This window comes from Alligator mississippiensis, chromosome 4 (assembly GCF_030867095.1).
Source record: "Alligator mississippiensis isolate rAllMis1 chromosome 4, rAllMis1, whole genome shotgun sequence".
Taxonomy (NCBI): Eukaryota; Metazoa; Chordata; order Crocodylia; family Alligatoridae; genus Alligator; species Alligator mississippiensis.
Genome location: NC_081827.1, coordinates 213993107 through 214016451, shown reverse-complemented (window position 1 = coordinate 214016451; position 23345 = coordinate 213993107). Strand labels below are relative to the sequence as shown.

The 23345-nt window shown below is 41.9% G+C and overlaps 2 protein-coding genes across 3 annotated transcripts in view; both read left to right on the top strand.

Annotated features, from left to right (window-relative positions):
* The window catches only part of BBS5 (Bardet-Biedl syndrome 5), a 30678-nt gene extending 20813 nt beyond the window's left edge, over positions 1-9865 (top strand). The window contains exons 6-12 of the mRNA XM_006268875.4: positions 1742-1877; positions 2833-2928; positions 3322-3384; positions 5058-5192; positions 5291-5374; positions 8469-8492; positions 8646-9865. Coding sequence (XP_006268937.1) covers positions 1742-1877; positions 2833-2928; positions 3322-3384; positions 5058-5192; positions 5291-5374; positions 8469-8492; positions 8646-8747 — 640 coding nt within the window. The 3' untranslated portion in view covers positions 8748-9865. The remainder of the gene's footprint in view (positions 1-1741; positions 1878-2832; positions 2929-3321; positions 3385-5057; positions 5193-5290; positions 5375-8468; positions 8493-8645) is intronic.
* A 96-nt stretch (positions 9866-9961) lies between these two features.
* Positions 9962-22941, top strand: KLHL41 (kelch like family member 41). Of its 2 annotated transcripts, none has more exons than XM_019480578.2 (8): positions 9962-10318; positions 10635-12029; positions 14726-14883; positions 14967-15074; positions 17433-17618; positions 19156-19302; positions 21227-21364; positions 22700-22941. In XM_019480578.2, the coding sequence occupies exons 2-7, from the start codon at positions 10920-10922 to the stop codon at positions 21336-21338; spliced, it is 1821 nt and encodes a 606-aa protein (XP_019336123.1). In that variant the 5' UTR covers positions 9962-10318; positions 10635-10919; the 3' UTR covers positions 21339-21364; positions 22700-22941. The 2 variants fall into 2 exon arrangements, with proteins under 2 accessions (XP_019336123.1, XP_014455096.1); XM_014599610.3 differs by having other exon boundaries at positions 9962-10765; positions 10854-12029.
* Positions 22942-23345: the final 404 nt, after the last annotated feature.

Genomic DNA, 23345 nt, shown 5'->3' with positions numbered 1-23345 from the left:
GCTCAGTGTCAGCATTGTATACTGTATTTTCTGATGCATAAGACGCATCTGTACCTAAAATCTCTGCTCCCTCAACATAAAATTATAGGAAAAGATTATTATATATTTTATTCATAGATTCTTAGATGTAGGGGATGGAAGGGACCTCACAAGATCATCAGGTCCAGCCCCCCTGCACTTGGACAGAAAAGACTGCTGGGGTCAGATGACTCCAGCAAGGTTCACGTCCAGTTGTTTTTTGATCTCCAGTGTAGGTGATTGTACTACCTCCTGGGAGGAGTCTGTTCCAGACCCTGGACACTCAAACCGTAAAGAAATTTTTCCTTATGTTCAATCTGAAGTGATCTTCTGGTAGTTTGTGTCCATTGTTCTTCGTTGTTTGTGTCCATTGTTCTTCGTCTTCCCCTGGGGTGCCTTGAACAGATGCATCAGGGCATGGGACAGCATGTCCCTTATATATTTATAGGCTGCCTCCAAGTCCTCTCTTCTCCAAGCTGAACAGCCCCAAGTCTTTCAGCCTCTCCTCATATGACCTGGTCTCTAGGCCTCTAATCATGTGTGTGACCCTCCTTTGGACTCTTTCAAGCTTCTCCACATCCTTCTTGAAGTGGGGCGCCCAGAACTGGACACAGTACTCCAGCTGTGGCCTCACCAAAGCCAAGTAGAGCGAGAGGATGACATCCTTAGTTTTGCTTCAGATGCAATGGTAGATGCATACCAGTGTCTTATTTGCTTTGCCAGCTATGGCATCGCGCTAGTAGTTCATGTTCATTCTGTGGTCTATCACCCCCAGGTCTCTTTCAGTTGTGGTGCAGGCAAGTGTAACACCTCCGAGCCTGTAAATGTGTTGTGGATTATTTCTCCCCAGATGGAGCGCTTTATATTTTTGTGTGTTAAACGTCATTTAAATTTTGATCAACTTTTATTGCAGTGATTTCACTTAATTTTCATTATGTAGCTTTGTTGTATGACAGTGGTCACCAACCATTGGATCTCGATCCACCGGTAGATCTTGGAGCCTCTTGGAGTTGATCCAAGGCTGGGGTGGGGAGGCTGAGTGCCCACATGCATGCCCCAGTCCAGCAAGTCAATCCATGGGAGGGGAGGGGGCAGGGGCTAGATCAAGGCCTCCATGGTGAAGGACAGTGCCGCAGAGGCAGGAGCAGGGGTAAGTTGAGTGGGGCCCAACCCGGGTGGGACTTACCTGCTGGGGAGGCGCATCCCAAAATTATTTTTTCTCCCTCTGCCTTGATCTACCCCCTTCCCTCCCCTCAGATTTACCTACTGGGCAGTGGTACATGGTAGATCTCAGGTTGCTTTTAAATGCCAAAGGTATTCACCTACTTAAAAAGCTTGGAGACCACTGTTGTATGAGATGCACCTTCATTTTAGGGGGAGAAAGCATCTCATAACTGAAAAATATGGTATATGTGAACATAGGTTGTACTTTTAAGCCTGAGAGGACAGAACTGTAAGGTGAAGAAAAATATAGGATGCATGGTTAAGGTGCAAAGACCAAAAACAGTCTAGCTAAAATATAATTTAAACAACTAGCTTTGTGTTTTTAAAGAAAAATGAAATACAATTATTATATTCAATGAAGTATTATGAATATTGCTCTTTTTGTATAATATGGATAAGTGACATGGTAAATGTGGACCTTTTTACTGTTTACTGCTAACGTGAACTATGACAAACATTGAAATGGTCAGCTTTATGCCCGCACGTTTCTTATTTGTAGAGCTTATGAAACTTCTAAAATGTACCGTGATCTTAAGCTAAGAAGTGCATTGATTCAAAACAAGCAGCTGAGATTATTACCTCAAGAACAAGTATATGACAAAATCAATGGAGTCTGGAATTTATCTAGTGATCAGGTATAGTTAAAACAGGAGTATATACAATTTTACTAAAATTATGGTTTGTTTTTTTATCTTTCCTAGCAACTGTACTATTATAGTTCTCTAACCTCACAGGAATTATCTTTTGGTTCAGTTCATCAAATGGTTACATGAGAAGTTGATCCTGTATCTATGCCATTCAGTACAACAGAGTACTTTTCCTAGCAACCTGTAGTGGACATGACACATGCTGGGAGATATTTTCAGCTCACGTACAAGGAATTAGATACACAGCTTGTCTTAACAAGAAGTATTTGTGTGCCCAATTCTCTATGTATCATCCTGCTTGTTTCTTTTAAAATGCAGGGCTGCCTGTTCGTACAACCTACTTATAATATTGCCTGCATGTTGTGTTTTAATTGCCAACAACTGAAAGCATTATAATGTAAGAATAGTTTTTGAAAGGTGAGAAAAGTAGTTGCAAGTGCCCTAAAGAAGAACATGTCCCCCAGGGCACTTTTTATTTGTATTTGTTTGGGCCAGTAACAAAAATGAATGAACTGTGTTCCTTCCTATTCAATTTTTAGTCCAAAATGGATGAGAGATCCATGCTGACAAGTAAAAGATTTTTTTTTTTGTTTATGTACCTTTGCCATATATCTCCACAATTGCCTAAGCTTAACTTGCATGCCATTGTACTTGTACAATTTACCAATTTGGAACTGCGCAGTGAAGAACACTTGGAATCTTCATGTACTGCCTGTAGGTTTGCTTTGCTGTAGTTTGATCTGGCTATGCTGCAGTAATAAGAACTCCCCAGGGAGCTCACCACTTAAGGATGTGTCATTTAGAATTGTTGAAGTCAGTGTTAGTATTATTGAATTAAATGGGGACTTGGATTCCATTACAATCTAAGTAGTCATGGATATGAATTGTGTTTGGTGATAGTTCCGGCTCTTCAAATGAATTTTACATATCTATTCTATTACAGGGAAATCTGGGGACATTTTTTATTACTAACGTGAGAATAGTTTGGCATGCAAATATGAATGACAGCTTTAATGTCAGTATACCATATCTGCAAATTGTAAGTATCTTCATGTCTCAATCCTGTTGAACCTTACATATTTTATATAGCCCAAATTCTAACCTTCAGTTGACACACAAGTTGCATTAATGTGAACAGGAGTTGCATTCCCTTATTTGAGGAAAGAATTCAATCTCTATTAATAGCAGCTATAGAATATATTTACCTGTCCAGATTCTTGGCAAAAACCCCAGGCTTTCTGGAGCAGGGGGCAGAGCATGGCCAGTGATCTGCATTCCTGATTTCAACAATGCTTAATGTGCTGCACTGATCTGAGACATGTATGCTGTGCGGGATGGTTATTGCCAGGCATTAAAGACAAATAAACACAATTGGTATTATTTAGAAGTATTTCTTAATTTTTTTACTTTTTCTTTTTTCATTTACAATCAGCGTTCAATAAAAATTAGAGATTCAAAGTTTGGCTTGGCACTGGTCTTGGAAAGCTCTCAGCAGGTAAGAAAATTTAACAGCATTCTTTAGCTCCTGACATTTTTATCTATGTATGTAATTGTATAATGTAGCGTGCTACTTTTTGAACTATTAAAATATCATTTTGTTTTACCTTGAATCAAGTACTCTAGTGGCTACGTAAGTTGTCAGTATCATGGTAAAGATGGAGAGAGTCCAGCAGAAGGGCAACAAAAATTATTAGGGGGCCTCGGGCACATGATTTCTGAGGAGAGGCTGAGGGAACTGGGCTTATTTAGTCTGCAGGGCTTATTTAGTCTGCAGAAGAGAAGACTGAGTGGGGACTTGATAGCAGCCTTCAGCTACCTGAAGGGTGGTTCCAAAGAGGATGGAGCTAGACTGTTCTCAGTGGTAACAGATGACAGAACAAGAAGAAATGGTCTCAAGTTGCAGCAAGGAAGGTTTAGGCTGGATATTAGGAAAAACTCTCACTAGAGTTCAATCTAGTAGTGAAGCACTGGAATGGGTTACCTATAGAGGTGATAAAGTCTTCATCCTTAGAGGTTTTTAAGGCCTGACTTAGTTTCATAGATGTTAGGGGCTGGAAGGGACCTAACAGGTCATTGGGTCTAGCCCCCCTCACTTGGGCAGGAAAGACCGCTGGGATCAGACGACCCCAGCAAGATGGGTGTCAAGACACCTCTTGAAGATCGCCAGGGTAAGTGACTGTACCACCTCTGGGGGAAGCCTGTTCCAAACCCTCAGCACTTGACTTGTAAAGAAGTTTTTCATTATGTCGAGCCTGAAGCGATCTTCAGTTAGCTTGTGTCCATTATTTCTTGTCCTTCCTCGGGGGCCTTGGTGAAATGATGCTCCCCCAAGCCCTGATGTATGCCTCTGATATACTTGTAGGCTCCCACCAAGTCCCCTCTGAGTCTTCTCTTCTCCAGGCTGAACAGCCCCAAGTCTTTCAGCCTTTTCTCATATGACCTGGTCTCTAGGCCTCTAATCATACGCATGGCCCTCCTTTGGACTTTCTCAAGTTTCTCCATATCCTTCTTGAAGAGCAGTGCCCAGAACTGGATGCAGTACTCCAGTTGCAGTGTCACCAAGTCTGAGTAGAGCGGGAAGATAACATCCTTGACAAAGCCCTGGGTGGAATGATCTAATTGGGGCTGGTCCTGCTTTGAGCAGGGGGTTGGACTAGGTGAGCTCCTGAGAACCTTTCCAACCTAATTTCCTATGATTCTAAGATACAGCTGTTACTGAGGTCTCTCTCAAAATACAAATAAGCTATCATGTTAGCATGGCCTTTTTTTTACAGTGTTTTGTTACAGAAGACCTCTAGCTTGAGTCGTAATTGATTACTGTTTCTAAAGAGCAGTTGAAACAAGACCATATTCTTAAAAAGAAAAACTTTTTTGTCTGTTTAACTACCCTCTTAAAAGATTAGTAATTTTCTGCTCTTTGCTATTTCTGCTATTTGACCATGTTCAGAAAAATACTTTTACATCTACTCTATTGATTTATTAGGGCCAAAATTATATGTAGTAATTAATGGATTTATGTAGCCATTTGAAATGATGAAATGTTCTATAAAAATCCAAATTATAAGTATTAACACAATGTTGTCTAGAGGAAAGTATTTGTGTATTGTAAATAAGTATCTTTTATATGGTAAAAAAGCAATTCATCTGAGTATTTTTCTGTTCTTCTAGAGTGGAGGTTACGTACTTGGTTTTAAAATAGACCCCGTGGAGAAACTACAGGAAGCAGTAAAAGAAATAAATACACTGCACAGAGTTTACTCAGCTAACCCTATATTTGGAGTGGATTATGAAATGGAAGAAAAGGTAGTCTGTCCATTCAGCTTAAGAGGCTACATGCAGCATTATACTAACTGTACAAAAATTCATTAAACACATAATATTTAAAAACATTTACTTCACAGCCCCAGCCTCTTGAAGACCTGACAGTGGAACAGGTTCAGGATGATGTGGAAATAGAATCTGATGAACAGACAGATGCTTTTGTGGTAAGCTTCTCCAGAAAAAAAATGTTGTTTGATTCTTTAAATATAAATTTCTTACAGAATTTGTTTTCCTATTAAAGGTAATAGCACACATAGAAGGACAGAGTCTAAGATTATGTTGCATTCTTTCCTAGGCACACTACAACTTTCTTTAGGAAGAGCTATCTTGAAGGAAGTAGTTAAAGTAGCAGTCACATGAAAGTTGCAGTACCACTTAAGGTCTACCAGGGTCTGAATGTTTGTAGTACAATCAAATTATACAGTATATTAAAATATTTCTTCTTTGGGGCAGTCTAATATGACAGTAGAATGTTTAGAAAGCATTTGCCCCAGTAAGATTTTAGAAAAAGGTGGTAAATGCTGTGCATGAGTTTCAATTCAAATAAATGAATAGCATCAACTTTTTTTCATATTTATAAGAACTGTGTGAACTCAAGATCAGTGTCTATACACCAAAAATATGAGAAAATATTCCAGAGGACATATGGGTGGCCTGGAGACCCCTGCAAAATGTATGGGTTAATTATAAATATAACTCATAGGGACTGTTCACTATCATGAGTGACAGGTGCTGGTCAACAAACCTGTCTCCCTTTGGGAAGCCCCAATGACTTTGGGTAGAGGAGTGCCTAAGGGTGGGGTAGTGGAACCCCCTGGGTGAAGGAAATGTCCCCAGAAAATTGGATGAGCCAGAATCCTTTTGGTCAGTGGCACCCACACTACTAGGACTCCTCCCATCCAGAAAAGGCACAGTCCTGGACACAAGCCAGGTGCTTCCTTCAACTTGGAGTAGTGTTCCAGCTAGACACTGCAGCAGGCATGTACCAATCATCTTGACTTTCGTCTTGCCATTGGAGTCCTATGGCCCCTGCTGAGAGAGAAGGTGGAGGGCCAATGGCTACTCCTTCCTTCTTTGTTCTGCCTAGGTGTAAGCATCGAAGGTCTGTGCTCACCAGTCACTTGTCCTGGTGGGCAAGGACTGAGGCATTTGATAGCTCAGATGTCCAAGTAGCCCTATTTAGGGGTGGCCTATTTGCCCCAATCTGGGGAAGGCCCTAGAAAAGATGGGCTAAAAAAAGTTTCCTTCCAACTTCTTTTTCCCTGGCTCTAAACTAATTATTGTTTGTTGGAATGTTCACGCTATGATAACCGGACTTGAACAGAAAGACCACAAACTTCGGAAAACAGCCATAATTGATAGAGAACTACATCAATTGGGTGTCAACATTGCAGCCCTCATTGGGACAAGAAACTGGATCATTAGATGAAGTAAACTACCACTTTTCCTGGTCTGGGAAACCTGACAATGAGCCAAGGCAAACTTAACTCATGTCTGGAACAACAAGCTGATAGATGGACACATTTGTGTTTAGGGTTATTAGCTTGTGTCCTCAGTTACCCTCCTTTATGACTGTGAAAGCTGGGTCACATACTCCAAGCAGGAGCAGAGATTGAACAGCTTCCACCTTTGCTGTCTCGGAATAATCCTTAGAGTCACTTGGGATCAACGGATCACCAACAACAAGATCTTTGAGAGGACTGGTCCAATCTATGCAAACTACGCCGAACCCTCACAGGCTTTGCTAGCTGGGACACATGGAGCTCATGCCTCAAGATCATCTGCCAAAGACTGTTCTCTACGGCCAATTCGAGAACCACCTGCAACGCAGAGGAAGGCCCAAACTCCAGTACAATTACAAGGTAAAGCAAGGTCTCAAGAAATTCAGCATTCCCACTGACAACTGGGAGAACCCTGCCCACAGCCCACTCGGTCTGGAGAAATCAGGTCAAAGCTGGCACAGTCACCGTGGAGAGCCATCAGAGAGCCCAGACTGAGGCCCATAGGCGAGCCAGGAAATAGAATGTGCTTTAACCTCCAGCTGAGAAGTGGACCTGTAGCCACTGTAGGAAGGCTTGCTGCTCACGCATTGGGCTGTTCTCCCACACCACTGCCAAACACCACTGACTGACTGACTGACTTTGTCTCATCTCCTTTCATCTGTCAAGGTGTTGGATAGCCACAGGGACTGCTTACAGGCATGAAAAAAAACCTCAGCATTTTATTTTCAGCTCAGCATGTCCCCACACTGAGCGTAGCACATGCCCAGAGGAGACATCGTGTTAGCTTAACCCAGCCTGCCCAACGTCTGTATAGATCAGGTGCTTCAGCAGGTCTTTTTGGCACTTTTATCTAATAGCTGATTGAATCAGTTTTAAGTAAAAACAATAAAAAGCCCCATTGAAGCTCCCAAACAGATGCTGGGGAGCCAGGTCAAACTAACACACTTCCTCTTCTGGTAAAACACTGTTTGTTTGTTTGTTTGTTTGTTTGTTTGTTTGTTTGTTTGTTTGTTTTTCACATCTGTCAATACCCTCAAACAAACTTTTTAAAAATAGTAAAATGGAAATGTAGTGGGAAAAGTGTGGGGCGGGGGTTGGAGAGGTTTGGGGTTTGTTTGTTTTTGTGGGGGGGGGGGGGGTTCAGGATGGGGGCTTGCTAAATGTTTCTTACAAAAGCTGCCAAAATATAAATCATCACAATTGACCTTTGGTGAAACTGCAGTGTTGCCAATAAAGCTATTATCTTTTACCCTTTTTCATATGTAACTACCCTGCACATATAGTAGGAAGGAACTGTATGTTATCAGCACTGTCTCCACTTTAACATTGTCTATTCATAAAATAATATTTCTTTCAAATTTTGTGACAAACTTCATTAGGACATATAAATAAAAAGAAAGTTTTGTTACAAATAATATAGTGGAAAAATTATGGATATAGATTATTTCCTGTTAATATTAGTCAACTATTCCCTGGTTCAAGCTTTGCATCATTGATTTCAATAGAGAGTGAATATCTGGTCACATTAATAAAATGAAACTAAAAGATTTTTCTAAATGCACTGGTATATCCAAAAGAAATACTGTTTTCTACAGAAGGTATTTTGTTTAAAATAAAGTGTGTTTTAAATTGGAGGGTTTTTAATAGAACTGAGAAACCTGCATTTTCTGATTATAGCTAAATGGCTAAGGTGTTGTTTAAAAGCAATTATAAATCCTTTTTGGAGTTTTGTTACACTCTTCCTCTCTTTCTATAGGCTTACTTTGCTGATGGTAACAAGGTAAGAACAGTTTCCTAGTACTATAAATTGAACATTGTTTCAGTATTGTTGTATTTCAGTATTATATGTATTTTTAGACATTAAATGTACTTAACTTTTTTGTTGGTCTTCCTCTTGCTCTTTTCTGTCTGTCTCACTTCAAAAAAAACCCAGCAACAAGATCGGGAACCTGTATTTTCAGAAGAATTGGGACTTGCAATAGAAAAATTGAAGGATGGTTTCACTCTGCAAGGACTCTGGGAAGTAATGGGTTGATTTCAATAAAGCATTGAAAACATGTATTAGTCATTATGTTCCCAGCAGATGTTTATCTTATCATATTGAAACTATTTTAGTAACATCAAATGTATCAAAGAGAGGGAACAGTAAATATACTATGTAGTCAGGTTTGTTTTTTTAAAGGAATAGTAGAAACAGATTATATGTTTGTAATATAATTTTATTTATTGTTTTGTTTTCATTTGTGCAGTTTTTGTTTCATTTAAATTATTCACTTGTTTATACAAAATAAATGTACTCATCCATAATATGTGCATCCAAATAATATTTCCGTAGGCTCTTTCATCATACGTTCTTAATGTTAGTTAAGAGAATAACAAGTGAGAGGTTTTATTACTGAGTGTAAAATACTGTATTGAGATGGAATAGTTGCATCATTTTCATAGTATACTGATAACATTTTGACAAAATACTAATATTATTGCACGTATCTGTTAGCTTTCATATCATAGAACTTAATAGAGTATGTACCAGACATCATGCCTGGTACATGTTCTTATCTAAATATTCCAAGACAGGGTTTGTTCGTTCGTTTTTTGTCAAAATACTGATATGTTTATTGGCTTTTGTTTTTAAGCAGGATAATCTGGAAAGAATCATGTACTACATTGCTTTTGCATCTGACACATCAGACATTTAAACTGTTATGTATTCCATGCAGAGAAATGAGTCATTTATTGTTTAAAAGGGAGATGCAGCTGTTATGTTTTCTAGTGAGATAAGACCTTATGTACTATTTTCTAAAAATGGAAAAAGTCAAATGAGCTATCCTTTCAGCTGTTGTTTTAGCAGCTGACTGCACCAGTGACTTAACTGTGGTACGGAAAGGAAGAAAAGCCTGTTAAATATTGTAAAAATGTTCCTAAGTAATATTGAATTCATTTATTTTTAAAGATTTTAATAAGCTTTAAAAACATTCTGTCAAGCAGCAAACACTGAATTGTAAAGTAGTATGCAAACTTGTACTATACCATTGGTGTTAATTAGTGTTTTGCCATTGATTTCTATGACAAGGTCACAATCCCTTTGACATATAAATTGTTCAACTTCTATGTAACTAGGTTTAATAAAGACCTAAGCAGTCCTTGTTTTAATTTTGAATTTGTTTTACTTAGGTGTATAATCATGATGCGATTACTCATTTGTGTGCAATTTCATTTGGTTAATACGGACAAATACCTCTTTCTCAATTTTTAGTTTGGTAATAATTGTTATTTATTAGGGAACTTCTGTGTAGTGGAAATTTCTTTAATTTTTTTTTGTACCTACTATGTTCATTTTAGTTTAACAATATATATACCTTTACTAATACCAATTTCCAAATTTTCCTAAAATGAAACTTAAATAATATGGGGGAGAGTTTAGTGTATTCATTATTATTTATGCAATTTAACTTGGTGAGTTTGCATTTAATATAATAACAGTGAATTTTTAGTTTGCAAACAAATGACATACAATTAAAATCCAGTGTGAAACTAGAATATTTTATTACAGATCTAGAGATTTTTTTCCCTCTGATGCTGGGGCATATTAAACCTAACAAAAAGGTAACTGATACAAAGTTTGTATTTATTTATTTATTTTTGGGTCGGGGGTCAGGGTCATGTCTCTGATTCATGCTTCAGTAAAATTCAGTTTTATGAGCAATGTGTCCAATGAGCAATGTGTCCTGACTGTTTCTGGAAGTCTCTCTAAAATGTCTTGCTATGAATCCACTATGAATAGTTATCCAGCTGCCAACTTTAGCTGTTGCTCATAATACTTCTATTTCAAAGGATATATTTGACTCCTGGTTCATATCTGTTTCATTAAGGGCTGGATTCTGCCACCCTTATTCATGTTGAGTAATCCCTTACTTTGCAGGTAGTCTGAATGAGTCTATGTAATGATGGCAAAATGAAGCCCCGGTGACTAAAAGCAACAGTTGTTTCTTTCAGTCTGACAGCTGCAAGCACAACTTCTCTCTTCACACCGACCATTCTAAATTCCATCTTGTAAGTGTATGTACCTATATTTAACTGGCAGGATTAAATTGCAGAGGCTTCAGGCTGGGGAAAGCACATTGATCTGCCTTTTTTACAGACAGACCTTGGTGCCGACAACAGCTAACATTTTCAGTGCCTCCCCCCAACCCAAGTTACTCACAAAATGGATTCCCAAAGGGAACTCACTGAAGAACTTAGACTTTATCAATCCACCCTTCTTCAGGATGGCCTCAAGGAACTCTTTGAAGAGAAAAAGTTTGTAGATTGCTCCCTAAAAGCTGGTAACAAAAGTCTACCTTGCCACAGATTGATTCTATCAGCTTGTAGTCCTTATTTCCGTGAGTATTTCTTATCTGAGCAAAGTGAAGATAAGAAGAAGGAGGTCGTTCTAGATGATGTTGATCCCAACATCTTGGACATGATCATCAAGTATCTTTATTCTGCAAGTATTGACCTCAATGATTCTAATGTGCAAGATATTTTTGCTTTGGCCAGCCGTTTTCAAATCCCTTCTGTATTCACTGTGTGTGTCTCTTATCTTCAGAAGAGACTAGCTGTTGGTAACTGTCTTGCCATCCTTCGATTAGGTCTCCTCCTTGACTGCCCAAGACTTGCTTTCTCTGCTCGTGATTATGTCTCAGACCACTTTGTGCAGATTTGCAAAGAAGAAGACTTCATGCAGCTTGCCCCCCATGAACTTATATCAGTTATTTCACCTGACAGCTTAAATGTTGAAAAAGAGGAAGTAGTGTTTGAAGCAGTAATGGAGTGGGTCCGAACAGACAAGGAGAACAGAGTAAAGAACCTGGGAGAAGTTTTTGACTGCATTCGTTTTCGTCTTATGTCAGAAAAATACTTTAAAGAGCATGTTGAGAAGGATGATATTATCAAAAGCAACTCAGATCTTCACAAAAAACTCAAGGTTATTAAGGATGCCTTTGCTGGAAAATTGCCTGAACCTGCCAAAAGCTCAGAAAAATCGGGGAAAGGGGAAGTAAATGGTGATGTAGGGGATGAAGACTTACTCCCTGGATACCTAAATGACATTCCTAGGCATGGCATGTTTGTGAAAGACCTAATTCTTCTAGTCAATGATACAGCTGCGGTGGCTTATGATCCCCTGGAGAATGAGTGTTACCTGGCAGCCCTGGCAGAACAGATTCCCAGAAATCATTCCAGCATAGTCACCAAACAGAATCAGGTCTGTGTTGTTGGAGGCCTTTATGTGGATGACGAGAACAAGGATCAGCCTTTCCAGTCATACTTCTTCCAGGTATGAATCTCATCATTGGGCTGAGGGCACTACATAGAAATTACTGAAGGATATTTTGATATAGGATAGTTGGGCTTTTTTTTTAATCTGGTCTCATGATTTTTCTTATAAAAGTTTTTATGAGCCATTTTAAGTATTGTCTGTCAGACTTGTTCACGATAGCATTGTCTGCTGATGACGAAATTACAACCTTACTTTCAACTGGTTTGGCTGCTAATATCAGCCTTAATCGCCTGGTTTTTGTCTGTTGAAACCAGAGCTTTTGTGAAAACGTAAAAATGGCTATGTAGGGTATACTCCTAAAAGATACTACTGACTGCCAGCTATTCCTACAGAAGCTTGCGGGAATTGCATGTTCTTTGTACCTTTCAGTATCCTTTGATGAGAACTCAGAAAAAATAGTTAATGTGTTTTTATCTACTAAATATTTGGTTGTTCAGGGCCAGGTGTTTAGTGTCATTTGGGTGGCTAAAAATACAGATAGGCACCTAGTAGAATGTCCAAAGGTGCCTGTGCACCCAGCTACCATAGATGTCAACCACAGTTGGGCATATAAGGGCTTTTGCAAATGCCTGTATGTGCCCATGTGCACCCAGGCACCTAAATAGGTTTAAAAATCTGCCTCTTAGTGGCCTAACAAATTAAATGTTTTCTTTTGTTTAAGATTCATACCATATATTAGGGTAGCTGATTTGTAAAGTTTTAAAATTTGAAGTAGTTTTGATATCTGCCATGTTATACCAAATACTGTTGTTTGTGTATGGTGAATGCCTATGTACTTAAATCCATATACATATAGTTAACACTGGCTTACTCTAAACTGCAGTGATACCACTATGATCAGATTAGCAAAAACAATCCTTCTTTAGGAATACTTACCTTCTGCCATGGTGTTTTTGGATGTGTAATTTCACATTTTTTCTGTTGGCATTACAACTATTTCATGATAGGTATAATATGCTATGGGGTAAATCCTAAGAAATACAAGACTAGATTTCTTTTCTGTACTCCACACAGACAGGTAATAATCAATGATAGAATTTTAATGTTCTTGGCAGGTTTTTAAAATAGTGACTTATTGTAGATATTTCATAAATGGATAAACTATAAATTGGCCTGGTATTTAGATATATTTAGTAAAATAAACATGGTATAAATATGGAAGACTGCTATCAGTTTGCTAGAGAGTGATTATATTAGCACGGTTTTAATTTTCTTATGTAGTTATAAAGTAATAATAAATAAAGTTCAAAACTTGCTACAAAAATCTAGTTGTGATTTGGTTCCAGGAATTAATTTCTTATAGAATTAAGTAACTACATTATCAGGCTAGAATTCCATTGGGGTAGTCTTTTGATGTACTTAGACTGAGATTGATCAATGTAATACATCTCTCCCTGATCCATGCCCTAAATCATTTCCTGCTCCCCACTAACCTATCAGCTGCTAAAACATTTCTCCTTTTCTACCCTACCAGCTAGATAGCTGTTTCTTTCTTACTGTTAATGGGGTAGCTGCACTCCCACTCTCTTCCTAAGTTCTTTTTCACACTTCCATCTGACTGTCCTTAACACTTCATTTAGTGCTTGACAACTTGGGACAAATTGACTATCTATCAAAAAAAATGTGCTTACTCATGTATTGCTCCAGAAAAGTGAGAGAGTAGATATTCCCCACATCTGCCTCAGAGCTGATTCCCTGAGTATGCTCTAATCTATGATATGTAGGATCCAAGGACATTTCTGTCTTCAATTCAAGATCACCCTGGGCTGGCCATAGCTATGGTGGTAGTCTGTGTCCATGAACTCACAAGTCCTACTGCAGCAGTAACATTTTTTGACCAGCAAGGGTGAATTAGTAAATTCTAGAGACGAAGTTTTATGTGAGCTGAAACTGGATGTGGATTATAGAACTCCCTAGAGATGACAGTGCATTAGTCAGATCTAAATGCATAACTTTCTCTAGTTCTATTTTGATGCTTCTCAAGAGTCTTCACACAAAGACAGTACATGTGTCCATACAAACAACCTATAAACTAGTCGAGCAATCCCTGTATTGATTAAAAGAGGAGGGATTTGGGTCCAGGAAAAGGTCTCTAATCTCAGGTCCATCCTGTGTCTAGTGGAAATGTACTCGTGGAGCTTTATTAAATCTTGAAAGCTGCACACCTTCCTCCTTTTATTTGTATTACTCCTAATGCAGCCAAGCTGTGCAAGTGGGTCATATGCATAAATCCATATGTCTTAGACAGTAGCCAATCTCTTTCCTTTGTCCTACATATTTCAGTTCAGCTGAGGAAAAATATCATTTAGCCCCTCAAAGCTACCAGTTGTTCATCCATCCAAAAATTGTCTTCTGGTGCATGGTGGGATTCACCAATAGAGGGGGAACTTTAAAGAAAACAAAATGAAGATTAAGGGCTGAAAACCAAGCACAAAAAAGCAATAAAGGAAAAAAAGATGAGGGAATGAAGGGAGGGGACAAGATGGTGGCAATTGTATAGAGTCCTTAGTTCTTGAAGGATTCAAAGGAGATGTAGCCACACATCAGATGAACTAATGGGAAGACATTTATAACAAATATGTTGGGGAGGTTGATAAATCTGAAGCATCTAAATTTGAGGTTTTAAAGCTGCTTTTAGTGCGTGGGTTCTTGCTCATCTTTCCTAACACTTCCTACTCTGTCTGATCTTGCAGCTGGATAGCGTTGCTGGTGAATGGGTCGGACTTCCTCCACTGCCTTCAGCCAGGTGTCTCTTTGGACTGGGAGAGGCAGATGGCAAAATCTATGTAATTGCAGGCAAGGACCTTCAAACAGAGGAATCTCTAGATTCAGTATTGTGCTATGACCCTGTGTATGTTGACATTTGTTCACTAAGGAAGTCTAAATGCTTTTGTTAATTGGAATTGTCTTAATGCTATGATCTTCTAAATCCAGGGCAATAAAATGGAATGAAGTCAAAAAACTTCCAATCAAAGTATATGGCCATGCTACAGTCTCAAACCATGGGATGATATATTGTCTTGGAGGAAAGACTGAGGACAAGTGAGTTTCAAATGTTAATTTGTAGTATTAATTGGTTGGTTTTTTCATAGACTTCATGTTTTCATACTCGGAAAACAGAACATTATTTGTATCTTTGTAGATTAAGGTTACAAAGATCTGGTGTGTAGAGTCACATAATTGTATAAAACAAAAACCCCATGATTTTAAGCCTCTTTTTAAACTGTTATTCCAGCCAATTGGGTTAATCAGCTGGCTTTCATGTTTCTATGTCAGACTCTTACTTGGGTCATACACACACCTCAATGTTTGTCATTGGGTTCCTCATAAAATACTTTAGTCTTAGATTCTTGGTCATGCTTCAGAGACTATATGTTTATAGCAGGGGTAGACAACGTTTTTTGGCCGGAGTGCTGAAAAAACCCACAGTGCCTACCTTGGAAGGTGCTCGAGTGCTGGCCTGCCAGAAAAACAAAACAAGGGCATGGGTTACATGGCAGGATGCCCTGTTTGTGCCCCTTGCCCCCCAGCCCAGGCTCCATGGCTATCAGCAGCTACCCAGAACCTGGACCAGCTGCAGCCAGAAGACTGCAAACAGCTGCTGCCTCCCTGCCCTGGCCCCAGCTGTCTCCTGGCCCTGGGCTCTAGGGAGACAGGAGGTGCCGGCACTGTGCCTGTTGGGGCCGAGGCTGTGGGCAGCATGGGGCTGAGGCCATGGGCAGAGTGGGGCTGGGGCCAGGGCCCACAGGCAAAAGGGGGCTGGGGCTGGAGCCTAGCTGTGGGCAGCGCAGGGCTGGGGCTGGGGCTGGGGCCAGGGCCCACCGGCAGCATGGGGCTGGGCCCCACTGCAGCCGGGCTGTTACCAGCGCCGGGATGAGGCCAGTGGCAGCACTAGGCTGAGGCCAGGGCCACGCAGGGCTGGGGCGGGCACCAGCGGCGGTGGTGCCAGCTGGGGCTGGGCCTGCACAGGGCTGGGGCCTGCCGGCAGCACGTGGCTAGAGCCATTGGCAGTGCTGAGAAGGGGCGAGGGCCCATATGGGCCCTGGCCCCATCCCCACACTGCCGACGGCCCCGGCCCAGCAGCAGCACTGTGCTGGGGCTGGCAGCGGCAGTGGTGAGGACTGGGGCCAGGCCCGCTGGCAGCTGATACCATGGCTGGGGCCTGGGCCCGGCCTGGCGCAGTCCTAGTTGGTCTGAGCCTGCTCAGGCCCTGGTCCCATCCCGGCGCTGCCAACCACCCCAGCAGCCAGCTGGGGCCACACTGGGCCAGGCCCCAGCCGTGGCTGTGGTACCAGCTGCTGGCAGGCCCAGCCCTCACCACTGCCGCCAGCCCCAGCACAGTGCTGCTGCCGGGCCAGGGCAGTAGGCAGCGCTGTGATGGGGCCGGGGCCTGCGCAGGCCCCAGCCCAGCCTGGCAGTGTCACTGGGCTGGGGCTGGCGGCTGCGGTGGTACCAGCTGGGGCCAGGCTCAGGCAGGGCTGGGGCCTGCCGGCAGTGGTGGGGGTTAGGGCTGGGGCCGGGGCCATCAGGGTGCTGATAGCTCCCGGCCTGGGGGCAGCACTGGGCCAGAGCTGGGGCCAGTGGTGGTGCCAGGCTGGGTCTGGGGCCCAAGGGGCTCTTGCCTGGCTGGGATCCTGGGCAGCCGCATGCTGCTCCATCTGGGCACGGCTCTTCCTGCCCCATGGGAAGCAGTCTGCGTGTCAAGCAAAAGCATTGCAGCATGCCACAGGTTGCTAACCCCTGCCTTAGATCAACATGGCTACACCCAAAAACCCAGCAACACTGAAAGTCAAACACCTACTATAGGTGGGGGTGGCACTGGCCACACATGGAGCAGCAGCAGTACAGGGTGGTGAGTGGTGGCGCATGTGAGCTTTCCCCCTACTTGTGCCCATCCAGCCGGCCTGAGATTCCAGTTAATAGAAAAGCCATTTAGTAAAATGCTGGATAAACAGGGCTTTTTCTTTACCTTGCTCCTGTCCCAAGTCTAACAGGTTAAAAATGAGACAGTGTCGAGTGAGGGATAATAATTAGCATTATTCAGAACAAGGCAGACACTCATCAAGCCATGTGCATAGTTTAATGAATTTTTGTTGTAGATATTGAAAGAAATAGACAGAAGTCCTTAAACTGCCCTATATAACACACACACAAACACACAGCAGGAAAATTCAATCAGGAATATCTAGTTAATATTATCCATATTAGGAAAAAAATCTGAGACCATCTTTCTTTCTCTTGGTGCATGCCCATTTGCCAGTACTGCAAAGAAACTGCAGTGAACCACACTGTTATTGAGTACACATTACACACAAAATCCACTTAAACAAGGTACCACTTTAAGAAGATTATGCAGAGTGTTTGCCAGAAATGCTCACCCTTTTTTCTTTCTCCCCACAGAAAGTGTACTAACAGAACATTTATATACAACTCCAAGAAGGGAGATTGGAGAGATCTGGCCCCCATGAAAATGGCTCGCTCAATGTTTGGTGTGGCTATCCATAAAGGGAAAATTGTGATTGCAGGAGGTGTTACTGAAGAAGGCCTTACAGCCTCTGTTGAAGCTTTTGACCTTGCCACTAATAAGTGAGTATATCATCAAAGACACTAAAAAGCAAATTATTTTTTTTTTAATTATGATTTGGTACTGGAGAAAGCAGTGTAGCAGCCAACAGGTCAAAATGCAGATGAGTTACACTTCTCTCTTACCTTATTCATTTAATGTTGCTTCAACAGAATGTGGATGAAAAATGCACTCTCATTTTCGGAGCCTATTAGAAAAACGTAATGAGAAAAGATGAGGCACAACTACATTTAAATTGCATGACACAGGGGATCTTTGGGATGGAGTGTGTAGCCTGGTCTTAATAGACAGGCATTTTGTGCATGTACACTAGTCATAGTGGGCACTTGTACACGTGATGGGTTTCGTTTTCATGGTATTATTCTGTGCCCCCTAAATTGAAATAGTGTATTTTTAATTGAAACCCACCATTTCAATTTAGGGGCTTCTGTCACTGTTACGGCAAGACAACCAGAGGGCAAGCTGCTGGCGGGCCAAGCAGCTGTAAAGCTGCAGGGGCACCCGGTCCTTCCCTCCATTGTGGTGGTACCTGGGCAGGCTGCTAGCAGGCCAGGTGCTGTCCCAGTTTGGAGGCAGCACCCGGCCAGATCCAACTCTTCCCTGAGCCCACCGAGGCTTCCAGCACCCCATGCACTGTCCCTGCTGCCTTTCTGCTACCTGGGAACATCCAGAAATGGTTTGGCTTGCCTCTGGGGCAGCATGGAGAAGCAGCAGGAGGGTGGCAGGGTGTGCTGGCAGCCTGAGAAGATGACGAGAATTGTGTACAGGGTGATGAAAGCCCCGGTGGGCACGGAGAAGAGTTGGATCCTGCTGGGTGCTGCCTCTGAGCTGAGACAGCACCAGCCCACTAGCAGCCCACCGGGCAGCCCTGGGAGACACTGCTGCAGTAGAGAGAGGGACCAGGGCAGCCCCCCACAGGAGTGGTGGGCAGGCTCTGCAAAAAAAAAAAAAAAAAAAAAAAGAGGATCGGGTCTGTTACCGCTTGTGCCTTCAGTAGGTGCCCACAGCTGCCAGGCACCTGCTGAAGGGAGAAACAGCAACAGGCCTGATCCTTTTTTTGGCGGAGCCTACCTGTCTCTCCTGTGGCCAGGGGGCCAGCTGTCAGATTAAATGCTGCAACATTACAAATAACAATTTTGCAGACTAAATTACATGGGAATGTGGTTTAGTTTGTAATGTTGCAAACTCATTTGAAACCCCCAAATCTCACACACATGCAGTGTGTGGTGCTATTAAGCCACACAACGGAAATTTTTATCATGTGTACATGGTAATGATCGTCATATGTACAAGCATCCCCTGACATTAGTTTTGATAGATGGAGAAGCAAAATGTTAGTGCCTTGGACTTTGAATTATTTTTCTCCTTCTTTCTAATCAGGAGTACTGTTCCTTTGTCCTGGGGGTGAAAACTTTGAACAGCCTCAGTGCCCATTTGTTTACTGTAGCTGTCAGCTTCTATAGCTCATCTTCTATAATAATTTAATTCAGAATATCCCCTACCTGTTGTCTGACTGGTTATGTTTCTACTACTGTTTAGGTGGGAACTTATGCCTGAGTTTCCCCAGGAGAGAAGCTCTATCAGTTTAGTCACCTTGAGTGGATCCCTTTATGCTATTGGTGGTTTTGCTATGGTTCAACTTGAATCTAATGAATTTGCACCCAGTGAAGTCACTGACATATGGAAGTAAGTTCTGTTTTGATCTCACTTTCTATTTGGAAAGCACTACCTTGCCTTGCACTAGAAAGTAAATCACATTGATATTACCATTACTTTCAGAAATTAATTATTGTACAGGTTTTATTCTTTGTTTTTATATTGAGTTTGCATAGAATCTGGTGAACAACATCAATCATTTACTTCATTACATCACAGATAAATGTGAGACTTAGCTCAGGTGAATACTTCTACCTACTAATGAATAAGTCTCAGGAATCAGTAAGGGTACATAGAGAAGTAGGATATAATATTTCTTGGCAGATTCAGCCTGATTTAAAGTTAAATACAAACTAACAATTTCCATTGCATCATGTTCTCATGCAGGATGCTCTGAAAGAGTCAGATAAATTAATGTTATCCCTATTATTGCTTTCATCCACGTTAATAGGCAGATGAATAGCAATCCAGGATGTTGGTTGTGTCCACACTTTAAGAGAGTGTCACAGCCCCTTTAAGAGAGTGTCAGGTATATACTTATATCTACACTGAAAGAGTCCACTTTATCTGTGACTCCCCTCATGTTAAAGTAAATTTAGGTGTTGGAATTAGTCAGTGGGAAAGCCAAAAAGATTCCTGAAAGCATGTGTAAAGAAGGATTTGAAAAAAAGGGAGTGGGAAAGAGAGGATGAGGAGCAAGGTGATGTTCTGATATTCTGTTCTGGAGGACAGCAGTCTCCTTATGTGGCACAGTTTAGCATAAAAGCTACACAAGAGCCTTTTGAAACTGGTGGGTTATAGGTGTGCACAAATAAGGATTTTTTGAGCCAATACTGATTTATTAACGAGCCGTATCAGTCTGTACCAATCCAATTGCTGATATACAGTCCAGCAGCTTGGAGAGCAGCATCCAGCTAGTAGGTCTGCTGGGGGGGGGGGAAGGAGCAGGGGGAGGGAAGGAAAGGGGCATGGGGGGGCAGATCAAGGCCCCCATAGTGAGGGAGGCAGTGGGGAAGGAGCACGGGTATGCAGGGCAGGCTGCAGGATGCCTGGGAAGTGTGGGTGGGGACTGGCTTCCACTGCTGTGCACAACCCCAGGGGAGCCATGGGGGGCGTGTGCCCCCTAGATCTGTGTGTGGGGTAAGGTTGGGCTGCTGCTGCGGGCCGGGGCCAGGAGTGGTACCAGGCTCTTCCCAGCGCAGGGGTTGAGCCGGGGCTGTGCTCAGGGTGGGCAATGGCGGCGCTAGGAGGGGGTGCTATGGGAGGGCTACGGCAAGTTCTGGGGTGGTTGCGGCCCCCCCCCCCCTCCCCCCCGTAGCTCCTTCTCTCAGCACCACCACCATCCACCCTGAGCGCAGCCCTGGCCCAACTCCCCCACTGGGAAGAGCCCAGTGCCACACCCAGCCCTCAGCAGCAGCCTGCCCTCACCCTGCACACAGATCCAGAAAGGCACATGCTCCTCATGCTTCCTCTAGGGGATGCAGTGATGGGAGCTGCTCCCCCCACACCACCCAGACGAACCACTCTTGGCTCCGTCCCGCCCCCCACCCCGGCTGGGCAGTGTTTACCTCTGCCCCAGCCCCACTCCCTCCCTCACTGCAGGGGCCTCAGTCCGCCCCCATCGTGCCCCTTCCCTCCACTCATTCCCTTCCCCTCAACTGAATTACCAGCTGGATGCTGCTCTCCAAGCTGCCAGGTTGGCCGTGTGCATGCTGTGACCATGTTCATGCATGCAGCATTTAGCTGCAACATTATCAGCCATGTCAGCCAAAAAAGAGCCAATTGCCAGTAATGTCAATTTTCCTTTTATCAGCACCGATACACTGTGGACTTATCAGTGCACCTCTAGTGGGTTATATTCCTTTCCTTGTGGGTACTGGAGGAGAAGCTCAAGTCCAGAAATCTGAAGTTAAAAACATACATGTGTGTATTGACTGCGTTTTATTAACTGCAGATATGATGATGAGAAGAAAGAATGGAGCGGCATATTGAAAGAGATTCGTTATGCCTCTGGAGCCTCCTGTCTTTCAACACGGTTAAATCTATTCAAGCTATCAAAGCTATAAACAAAAAGGCTGAAAAACTAACTGTGGTGAGAAAAAGTCTCTTTTCCCTATTTATTATTTTTGTAAAAACCCAAATTGTACAGGAATTCGTAGCTAAGTCATTATAAATTAAAACGTTACCTTAAAGATTCTACAAGCTTTGTTGGTTAATAACCAAAGCTAAAATATCATTACATTTTTAAATCCAGTTTCTGAGCAACATGGAATGGAATCTTTTGAATAACTGAGCTACTGAAGGAAAGTTCATTCCTTCAACATGTGGAATTCCTGTTGAAGTTAAACAGCGTCTTCATATAGGGCTTATACATTTGGGTACTTAGTCTCAAAATAACTTTTAAGAATTTCTTCCTAAAAATTAATTACTTTCTAGATCAGTTAAACTGCACTTGATATTGGCAAGTGGCTTGTAGAATCTTATTTTCTACTTCAATGGTATCTATAACATATAGTCACCCTTCAGCCAGATCTATAAAAGATTTTTCTAGTGGACACTGGCATGGAACAGGCCTGTAGATGAAAAATGGCAAGATGCCTATCAGCTAATGCTATACTAATGGTTCTGCCAACAATGGAGAAAAAAAGAAAATGTACAAGGTTAATAGCCCTACAAACTTGCCCTTGTAAAACCCTGGTATGCCTCCTCCATCCCCCCAATTTTTTATTTTTTTTTGTAAAGCAAATACTTAATGCTTTATTTTAAAGATTTGAGACCAGTAACCCATACCTCATTAGGTGTTATGAAATACTTCTGACACTGGGAACTCTCTTCAGTAAGGAAATTGATTTTACTTAAAGGCTATTAAATAGTAACATTTTTAAACTATAAAAAATAATTTTGTGCGGGGGGTTTTTTTGTTTATTATTATGACTTGGTAATCAGCCAAGTCAATAGTACTCAAATGTCAAAGGAAAGAGGAGTACAACAAAATGAAGGGCATTTCTTGGGAGTCGTGCTATAGAACTTAAGACCCTAAACTATTAATAGATGTCTTCTATTGTGAATGGAGGTCTGAGTAGAAGAGCGGGGATTTTGGTGGGCAGTCTTAAACTTTTTTTTTTTCCTTTCTACACCTAGCTACTCTGTATAATACAAATGATCCCATACACACATGTGAGCTGTACCATATTGATTGAGGGTGTTAAAGCAGTATATTCCTGAAACTATTTTCTGCCTTCACTGCTTCTTACTTTACATATCATAACTGTGCTTCCAACCCAGAAGAATAGGTTGAGAAGGTGGATGACTTCTCTAATGATAAAAAGTCAAATGCCTTCCACACCTCTGCAGAAAGGCCCGGGCTTAGCCACTGCATATGCCTTTGTCAGCACCGCTCTTAAGAGTTCCCTTTTATTTCTTTCAGAGACCTGTGGAAAGCAGCAAGAGTTGTGAGCACCAGCAAGAGTCTGCTGTTCAACAGTTCCCACAGGCTGTGTGTGAAAAGCAAGGCTATTTAGAGCTAGACAGAGCTAATTTTGTATGCATTATTGAAACCACTAGGAGCCAGAAATGAAAATGTATCAAAGGCCTTGATTATTGTATATTCTATTTCTATAATAATTATATAATACAGGTTTCATAATAAAGTCTTTGGCCAAAATGTAATCTAGCATTCATATATTCTTAAAGCACTGACAGCACTTTTTAAGAATACCACTTGAAAGGATTTCCCATTGAATGAATTAGAGGAGTCCACAATTGTAATAAAATCATATTTACAGCCAACACATCAGGAAGTTCAGAAAGAAACTCAGTGGGCATGTCTACACATGACAGTATGTCACCAATGCACTACAGCACCGTAGCGTTCATGGGCAAAACGTGCAACTCCGCAGCTACGTCACTGTAGCAACATGCTCTCTGGTTATAGCGTGTCGCTATGGCAACAGTGCCTAAAAATAACCATGCGCCCCACACAGCGCAGTTATTGGCTGTTACTGCACTGTCTTTTAGTACAGGCAGTCCTCGACTTACAACATTTCACAGTTGCAACGTTTAAATTGACACCC

What these genes read in the sequence shown, in the direction of transcription:
- KLHL41 (XM_019480578.2), top strand. Translation starts at nt 10,920, where the DNA reads ATGGATTCCCAAAGGGAACTCACTGAAGAACTTAGACTTTATCAATCC. An exon ending in TCCAGTCATACTTCTTCCAG is followed by an intron (nt 12,030 to 14,725) that starts GTATGAATCTCA and finishes CTGATCTTGCAG; the next exon opens with CTGGATAGCGTTGCTGGTGA. An exon ending in TTTGACCTTGCCACTAATAA is followed by an intron (nt 17,619 to 19,155) that starts GTGAGTATATCA and finishes ACTACTGTTTAG; the next exon opens with GTGGGAACTTATGCCTGAGT.